At 42.8% G+C, this 8,640-nt stretch overlaps 3 protein-coding genes across 7 annotated transcripts in view; 2 read left to right on the top strand and 1 right to left on the bottom strand.

Moving 5' to 3' along the window:
* The window catches only part of LOC104824937 (glycine-rich cell wall structural protein-like), a 1,701-nt gene extending 1,533 nt beyond the window's left edge, over window positions 1-168 (top strand). The window contains exon 2 of the mRNA XM_010557141.1: window positions 26-168. Coding sequence (XP_010555443.1) covers window positions 26-168 — 143 coding nt within the window. The remainder of the gene's footprint in view (window positions 1-25) is intronic.
* Window positions 169-695: 527 nt separating this feature from the next.
* LOC104813186 (putative cysteine-rich receptor-like protein kinase 39) lies at window positions 696-5,004 on the bottom strand. 2 transcript variants are annotated; one of them, XM_010540735.1, is made up of 8 exons: window positions 4,550-5,004; window positions 2,493-2,973; window positions 2,276-2,398; window positions 2,054-2,175; window positions 1,770-1,980; window positions 1,448-1,685; window positions 1,208-1,346; window positions 696-1,125 (listed from the first exon to the last, which is right to left on the bottom strand). In XM_010540735.1, exons 1-8 carry the CDS (start codon window positions 4,919-4,921, stop codon window positions 802-804), a joined length of 2,010 nt encoding a protein of 669 aa, XP_010539037.1. In that variant the 5' UTR covers window positions 4,922-5,004; the 3' UTR covers window positions 696-801. The 2 variants fall into 2 exon arrangements, with proteins under 2 accessions (XP_010539037.1, XP_010539046.1); XM_010540744.1 differs by lacking the exons at window positions 1,448-1,685; window positions 1,770-1,980; window positions 2,054-2,175; window positions 2,276-2,398; window positions 2,493-2,973 and adding exons at window positions 3,024-3,261; window positions 3,346-3,556; window positions 3,630-3,751; window positions 3,852-3,974 and having other exon boundaries at window positions 4,069-5,004.
* Window positions 5,005-5,290: 286 nt separating this feature from the next.
* LOC104813241 (heat shock 70 kDa protein, mitochondrial-like) lies at window positions 5,291-7,910 on the top strand. 4 transcript variants are annotated; one of them, XM_010540818.1, is made up of 6 exons: window positions 5,291-5,334; window positions 5,419-5,864; window positions 6,113-6,168; window positions 6,234-6,342; window positions 6,429-7,079; window positions 7,163-7,910. In XM_010540818.1, exons 2-6 carry the CDS (start codon window positions 5,712-5,714, stop codon window positions 7,616-7,618), a joined length of 1,425 nt encoding a protein of 474 aa, XP_010539120.1. In that variant the 5' UTR covers window positions 5,291-5,334; window positions 5,419-5,711; the 3' UTR covers window positions 7,619-7,910. The 4 variants fall into 4 exon arrangements, with proteins under 4 accessions (XP_010539120.1, XP_010539127.1, XP_019057402.1 ...); XM_010540825.1 differs by having other exon boundaries at window positions 5,304-5,864; window positions 6,119-6,168; XM_019201857.1 differs by lacking the exon at window positions 5,291-5,334 and having other exon boundaries at window positions 5,781-6,342.
* Window positions 7,911-8,640: the final 730 nt, after the last annotated feature.

The raw sequence follows: 8,640 nt of genomic DNA on the forward strand, positions 1-8,640 counted from the left end.
GGTTTGGGTGTGGGTAATGGCGGAGGTAGCGGCGGAGGAGCCACGGGGAACGGTGGCGGAGGAGGAGTAGGGATGGGCTTTGGAATGGGCATTGGTTTCGGAATCGGCATTGGAGGAGGTGGAGGCACTTATGTCACCAATAAGGTGGGAGATAAAGATTCTCCCTAGTCGTACACGACAGTACACACTCTATCTTTGTCAACTCAAAAAGGGTTTCATTTTTATCTATTTTCAATTTTTTTTAGTTATTCTACTACATAATTTTTGGACCAATAAACTCATGTATGGTGAACTTATTTTTCATTTTAATAAATTCATGTACCAATAAACAGATTGTTGGATATCACATAAAAACATTTTCTCCTCTCGTGCATTTACTTTTCGAATAAGCGTCTTTACAACATCGACTATATATTAGCTGTTGAAATGCTGCATTTGTTAATCCATGGTCCATGCAAATTGGTAATGTAGATTTTGTATAAAGCTAAAATTAAATACAACAAAATTAGCCTAATAAAATAATTATGCCATATTCCGTTTAAATTACATGGGCTTTTTCCTGAGGCCTGACTGAAAAGCCCAAACAATTAGCCCATAATACCGAACCAATCTAACAAAACTCATTTTCAGGAGAAAACAGAGCCATGTCTCTGCAATAACTTTAGATAGATCCAGAAGAATTTCCGACAAGATCATTGTCATCTGACAAGTTGAGGTTTTTTTTTTTATTGGGTATGCCTTTTTTTTAAATTTATTTTCTGAATTGCATCGCCTAAACATATTACATCATATTTGAACAAATCAACGAGGATCCAACACTGAAACCGAGACCTCGTTCACAGAAAACGTGCCGTCTGCCCCTCTCGACCTCGACGACGACGGAGACGGCTCTTCTAACGAACCGAGAGGATGTGTAATGAAAGCAGAAGCTGTCGGCAATGGCATTGTCGTGGTCTCACTGCCGAGCCACAGATTGACGGAGTTCATCGTCGGTCTTTTCTCAACATTCTCTTGAACACACAACAGACCGATGTGTATAAACTTCATTATCTCACTTCTCGGACCGTTGCTCATCACTGGATCGATAATATCCGCAGCTCTTCCTTCCACCCAGCTCTTCCATGCCTACGTATACGCAGAAACATACCCGTATTTATACGTTTTCTTTACGGTTAAGAAGTCAAGAAAGCAGTTCTTGTTTGCTTACAAATGCAGGGAGGCCTTCTGCTTCGAAGTTCTTGTTTCTTTCACCGCTTATGATCTCGAGAAGCACGACCCCGAAGCTGTAGACGTCGGATTTGACCGAGAATTGCCCGTGTTTCACGTACTCGGGTGCCATATATCCGCTGCACGACATATATATCCGATGATTCTACTGGTAATGATCGAGTTCCTGTAAGAACGCAGACAGATAAGGTTTGTTTTTTTTTTTGTTTTTGTGACTCACTATGTTCCAACTACTCTGCTCGTTTCTCCTCGAGTCTCGTCAACGTTGAACACCCTCGCCATACCGAAGTCCGACACTTTTGAGTTCATCTCAGCGTCTAAAAGTATGTTGCTCGTCTTCAGGTCACGGTGTATGATCCTCAGTTGCGAATCTTCGTGAAGATAAAGAAGCCCTCTAACGATGCCTTCGATTATTTTGTATCTTACGTCCCACGTAAGAAGTGAACGCTTGTCCGGATCTGCAACAAGTTTGAATGGATTCAAAAAGTGTTCACCGGATGGAAAATAGATTTCAGATATATGAATGTTATACGATTTCTCACCGAATATGAAACGGTCAAGGCTCGAGTTTGGCACGAACTCGTAAACGAGAAGATCTTCATCTCTCTCGTTGCAGAATCCGAGAAGCTTGACCAGATTCCTGTGTTGGAGTCTTGTAAGAAGCAAGACCTCGTTTTTGAACTCCAAATCTCCTTGTCCTGACCCTCTTGTCAATCTTTTCACAGCTATCTCTTGCCCGTTCGGTAATATCCCCTGAAATATACATAGATTAATCGAAGATTGAAGCTTGTTATTTGGATGAATGTCATCCGGGGGAGAGACTTACCTTGTAGACAGATCCGAATCCTCCTTGTCCGAGCGTATTTTCGTCCGAGAAATCATCCGTGGCAGTAATTATTGTGTCGAGATCGAATCTTAGCATGAACTTATGATCAGAATCAGCGGATTCTGCATACAAACAAAAGCACCGGTGAAATTTTCAGAGTTTGGTGCAGCTGCAGAGAAGCAAACAATGTTTTCTGAAAAAACATCATATTATATAACTCACCATTGATTCTGACATATAACTTCTTCCTTCGGTGATAAGCGTACACGAGAGCGACGAATACGAAAATATTAATGGCGGTAGGAACAACGATTATCGCGATAGTCCCGGACCGAAAGCTACTTCCTGTAAGAAACCCGTCACATCATCCGAAGACAGTCAGCGCAAGAACTACAACTATAGATTGAATCTGATGTTACAGCAAAATAGATTCAATCACCATTATTCCTTTTGCTGAAATTTGTTTGATCATTTCCTCCTGGAGATTGGGGAGAAGGACGAGGAGGAGAAGGGATTCTTGTTAGATTATCGAAAGCTCCATAGAAAGGATACAAATCCCACCTGAAGAAACAGCTCGGCCGAGTAACCTCTCCCCCTTGTCTCCCCCAGAACCGTTCTTGATAATACGAGACGCTTTCTCCGAGGCATTGGTTGCATTCCGCCTCGGATATATCGGGAAAGCATTGCATCAGTGAAAAGACATTCGGAAACTCTGTGAATTCCGCTCTCGTGACAGCGTAATACTTCAGAACAGACGAAGTGTTGGCCGTGGAAGCAGCTTCGAGCGTTCGGTTCACCATGGATTCCCATTGCTGGCGGAAAAACGTCATGTTCGAAGTGTCGATGTTGTTCGGGTGGAGATTACTGTCAGGGGGTTTGAGCTCGAGCTTTCCGAAACTCGAAGAGCTCGAGTAACGTACCACGCAAGAAACAGATAAGGTTTGTTTTTTTTTTTGTTTTTGTGACTCACTATGTTCCAACTACTCTGCTCGTTTCTCCTCGAGTCTCGTCAACGTTGAACAACCTCGCCATACCGAAGTCCGACACTTTTGAGTTCATCTCAGCGTCTAAAAGTATGTTGCTCGTCTTCAGGTCACGGTGTATGATCCTCAGTTGCGAATCTTCGTGAAGATAAAGAAGCCCTCTAACGATGCCTTCGATTATTTTGTATCTTACGTCCCACGTAAGAAGTGAACGCTTGTCCGGATCTGCAACAAGTTTGAATGGATTCAAAAAGTGTTCACCGGATGGAAAATAGATTTCAGATATATGAATGTTATACGATTTCTCACCGAATATGAAACGGTCAAGGCTCGAGTTTGGCACGAACTCGTAAACGAGAAGATCTTCATCTCTCTCGTTGCAGAATCCGAGAAGCTTGACCAGATTCCTGTGTTGGAGTCTTGTAAGAAGCAAGACCTCGTTTTTGAACTCCAAATCTCCTTGTCCTGACCCTCTTGTCAATCTTTTCACAGCTATCTCTTGCCCGTTCGGTAATATCCCCTGAAATATACATAGATTAATCGAAGATTGAAGCTTGTTATTTGGATGAATGTCATCCGGGGGAGAGACTTACCTTGTAGACAGATCCGAATCCTCCTTGTCCGAGCGTATTTTCGTCCGAGAAATCATCCGTGGCAGTAATTATTGTGTCGAGATCGAATCTTAGCATGAACTTATGATCAGAATCAGCGGATTCTGCATACAAACAAAAGCACCGGTGAAATTTTCAGAGTTTGGTGCAGCTGCAGAGAAGCAAACAATGTTTTCTGAAAAAACATCATATTATATAACTCACCATTGATTCTGACATATAACTTCTTCCTTCGGTGATAAGCGTACACGAGAGCGACGAATACGAAAATATTAATGGCGGTAGGAACAACGATTATCGCGATAGTCCCGGACCGAAAGCTACTTCCTGTAAGAAACCCGTCACATCATCCGAAGACAGTCAGCGCAAGAACTACAACTATAGATTGAATCTGATGTTACAGCAAAATAGATTCAATCACCATTATTCCTTTTGCTGAAATTTGTTTGATCATTTCCTCCTGGAGATTGGGGAGAAGGACGAGGAGGAGAAGGGATTCTTGTTAGATTATCGAAAGCTCCATAGAAAGGATACAAATCCCACCTGAAGAAACAGCTCGGCCGAGTAACCTCTCCCCCTTGTCTCCCCCAGAACCGTTCTTGATAATACGAGACGCTTTCTCCGAGGCATTGGTTGCATTCCGCCTCGGATATATCGGGAAAGCATTGCATCAGTGAAAAGACATTCGGAAACTCTGTGAATTCCGCTCTCGTGACAGCGTAATACTTCAGAACAGACGAAGTGTTGGCCGTGGAAGCAGCTTCGAGCGTTCGGTTCACCATGGATTCCCATTGCTGGCGGAAAAACGTCATGTTCGAAGTGTCGATGTTGTTCGGGTGGAGATTACTGTCAGGGGGTTTGAGCTCGAGCTTTCCGAAACTCGAAGAGCTCGAGTAACGTACCACGCAAGAAACGTCGTTGTCGCCGTCCCACGAATAAGCTTGCTTCTGATCGGTACATGTCTTTATCAGATTCCGGCTTACTCTGTCGACGCAGCTGATGCAGGCGCGTGGCTCGTAGCCCCGTCGGCAAAGGGCGAACGCGTTGACTCGGTCCGAGTTTCGTCCGAGTGAAGCGTTGTAGAATCCGCCTCTCGCCGTAACGTTGGAGGCGAGAGAAGACAGGAGATTGTCTCGGTTTCTGGCGTAGGTTGAGTTTGCAGGCAAGAACTCGTCGTAGCAGAGCAAGTTTGCGTGAACGGCACGGAAGGTTAGAGGAAGAGGAAGAAGAAGAAGAAGAGAACAAGAGAGGAACAAGACAAGAGGGTTGTCCATTTACCGGCTTCGGTTCTGTTTCTCTCTTGCCCTAGCTTTGTCTGGTTTTTAATGGAGATCGTTTGAGCATCAGGACAGCGGAGGAAAGACTTTGACTCTGAAAGAAGTATGACCCGATTTCATTTATTAAATCATTTAAAACACAAAAAAATCAAATAAGAAATAAGGATATACTCCTAATGGAATTAAATGACAATCATGCGAATACACCTAACGATCGATTCATGAGGTGTGAGCTTTTGAAAAGTCAAGTCTGGGTTCCTTCATTGGCGGCTACGGAGGAACTCGTGTTTTTTTATTATAATAAAGCAAGTGTTCATTATACAGTAGATTTTACTTTAGTAACCCATAATTTCAAAATTGACTCGAAAAGCCCAAAAGGAAATAAAATCAAGGCGATTGCGTTTAATAGGGTTTTTTTCTTCTTCCTTGTGGAGATAATATTCCTTGGACGAAATCAAATCACGCTTAATTCTCTCGGTTTCCTTTTTGTGCAGATTGATTCTCAATTGGTAGGATATTCTCCCTTTATTTGTCGATTACATGCTGATTGGGAAGCTTCCAGCTCGACCCAAGGGTCTTGTTTGGGATCCTCCATTTCCTTCCAAGGCTTTCCCGACGCCTTGTTGCCCAAGTCTAGGTCTTCATCTTGCTCCGTTACTATGTATATTTCAAGTTTTCAACCAACAAGTCCCCTCCCACCCTCCATAAACCCTAATCCCCTTTCCCTCTGGCTCCAGAAGCAAAACGATCTCCGCTCTTTTTGTCTTCTGATTTTGGCCATCCTCTCATGATGAGTTCTGCTTGCAAGAGATTGCTGAGCAAGGGCTCACTGTCGCCTCTCAGATTCGCTGTCAGATCTTCGGGCGGAGCCAGCAATCGGTCTATGTCCACTGCCGCTTCTCCTCTCCGCCGCCGCGTGCTCCACTCTGCTTATAAATCTGTACGATTAGTCTACATTTTCTTGTGTGTTTATGCATCTTTTTTGGTTGAGAGATTGCGCTTCGTTTTCATTGGAATCTAGCGGATGTTTGGATTCCCAGATCCAATTGGGCTTAGAATGATCGAGTATGGATATGTGTGATTCGGGTGTCATATTGTGGGATCTACATTTAGAAGTTGTTATGTTTGATCTTTTAACTTATTTTTTGAATTCAAATAAAAAACGATTTATGAATGAAGCTCTCACAGTTGCAGCTATCTACAAATGGGAAGACGTCTTTTGGTTTCTTAGCGAGGCCTTTCAGGTACTTCAATCTACCGTTTGTGTTGCTGTTAAATTATTGTCTTGCCTTATGTGTTGTTCATCCAGCGCCGAAAATGACGTACTTGATATTGACTTGAGTACCACCAATTCTATGGAAGAGAAGGTAAAAAAACTTTGTATTGACTTGAGTACCACCAATTCTATGGAAGAGAAGGTAAAAAAAAACCCTTTTTCTACGTTCTCATCTTTTGCGTATGAGTTTATTTGTTCAAGTTTATCAGATCTCATCTTGTGTTACAGATTGAGAGTGCCCAAGGAACTCTTTCAATGGTTGCTATTAACCACGAGGGTGAACTCCTTGTAGAAACCTCGGCCAAACAGTTTGAAGGCTCTCAGACACAGACCGAGATGGAAATGGTACCGTGCAAGATTGTTAAAGCTCCAAATGGTGGTGCTTGGGTCGAAGCAAACGGGCAAAAGTACTCTCCTTTCCAGATTGGAGCTTTTTTGCTCGCGCAAATGGATGGATATGCCCAAGAATACCGTGAAACAACTATCAGGAGTTTTACTGTTATGGTTCCAGCGTGTTTAAGGGACACACAAATCAAAGTAACCTTCGAAATTGATCACCATAACGGAGTTATTGTCTTGGCCAAAAACGAAGCAAGCGAGAAAGAAATGGACTTACTCCCCATTAAGTCTTACTTTCTTGTTGAGAAGTGGTTGAGCAAGTACAGAGAGAACATTCCTACCGAGATTGTGAAAGAGATTGAAAAAGCTATGTCTCTATACAGGAGAGCCCAGCAACAGTATTGCGATCATAGTTTCTACAAGTACCAGGACAAGTTGAAAGGTGCAAGAGACGCTCTTTCGAAAATCAGTCAACACATGTCCAAAGGATCTTCCTCCGGAGGCACTGACTTGGGTACCACCAATTCTATGGAAGAAAAGGTAAATAAGCCTTTATCGCCCTCATCGTTTGGAAATAAGTTTATTTGCTTAAGTGTATTGGATCCCATCTTGTGTTATTACAGAGTGAGAATGCCCAAGAAACTCTTTCAGTGGTTGCTATTAACCGCGAGGGCGAACTCCTTGTGGGAACCTCGGCCAAACAGTTTGAAGGCTCTCAGACACATACAAAGATGGAAACGGTACCGTGCAAGATTGTTAAAGCTCCAAATGGCGATGCTTGGGTCGAAGCAAACGGGCGAAAGTACTCTCCTGGTCAGATTGGAGCGTTTGTTGTCTCGAAAATAAAGAAATTTGCCGAAGCACACCTTGGAAATACTGTCACCAAAGCTATCTTCATCATTCGTGGTTGTTTAAGCGATGGACCAGTCAAAGTATCCTTCTCAATTTCACCCGACAATGGTGTAGTTACTGTGATGGCCGAAGATGAATTTTTCTGGAAAAAATCAGAGGCGGCGGCTCTGCAGTATCTTGAGACAGTACAGAGAGACGATCCCAGTCGAGATTGCGGAAGAGTGTGAAGCCGCTGTGCCTGAACTCAAGAGTGCTGTGGTGGAAAAGGACGGTGAGATCATGCCGAAAATGGAGGCTGCAATAGAGGCTAAGAATAGGCGTTTCTTATCATTAGATTAAGCAAAACTGGTTAACAATTTTCTCATCATTAAATTGTTTGTCTCGTATTTGTTGGCCTGTAGCCTTGTGCTAGTTATGTAGAATGTGTCGAAACTATCAGAATTTCAGCTATTGTTCAGCTCATGAATGTGGATTAAAACTTGAAAGATTGATGAATTTTAAGCCCTAAGGGCTGTATTATACCTGATCATACACTTGTTCATGACACACCGCATGTTTGAACCGTCATTTACCTTCAAAATACGGGGGAATCGGAATTCTGGTTACGTGTTTGAACCTTTGTTTATAATGTATTGCTCGGCGGTTGTTAAAGCTCCAAATGGCGATGCTTGGGTCGAAGCAAGCCGACAGCAAAAGTACTCCCCTTGCCAGATTGGAGATTTTTTTTCAATTTGCCCGAGAATACCTTGAAACAAATATCAGCAGTGTTACTGTTACGGTTCCAACTTGTTTCAGGGATGCATCCAGCGCCGGAAATGGTATTGATGGTAGAGAGTTCTAGAAAAAGAGGGCTCTTCATGCATCCATCATCATCATCATCATCATCACTTGGATTCTGATATAATTGCCTCGGCCCATAGGATGGTTTCACTTCCAGACAAACATCACATGTATGTTCCGAATTCAGTTGCCTCGATTTTCCCAATCTTTGTCTGAGTGTTACTTGTTTGACTATGAAGAATTTACTGTTTCTTTTTGCCATCATAAAAGATGTAGAAATGGGCCTATTTGTTTAAATCGATGTAGAAATGTTGTTAGTTATTTCATTTTCGTGATGGCACGTCACGTGGGGTCCTTCGAGATGGATGATAGGGAGGCGTCCGTATACCCTTTGAATTAATTAACTGGCGATGGATTTATCTCTGTATTTTTTAATATTTTTATATGGCAGGAATGAATGTGGGGATGG

This window comes from Tarenaya hassleriana, unplaced genomic scaffold, assembly GCF_000463585.1.
Source record: "Tarenaya hassleriana unplaced genomic scaffold, ASM46358v1 Cleome1, whole genome shotgun sequence".
Taxonomy (NCBI): domain Eukaryota; kingdom Viridiplantae; phylum Streptophyta; class Magnoliopsida; order Brassicales; family Cleomaceae; genus Tarenaya; species Tarenaya hassleriana.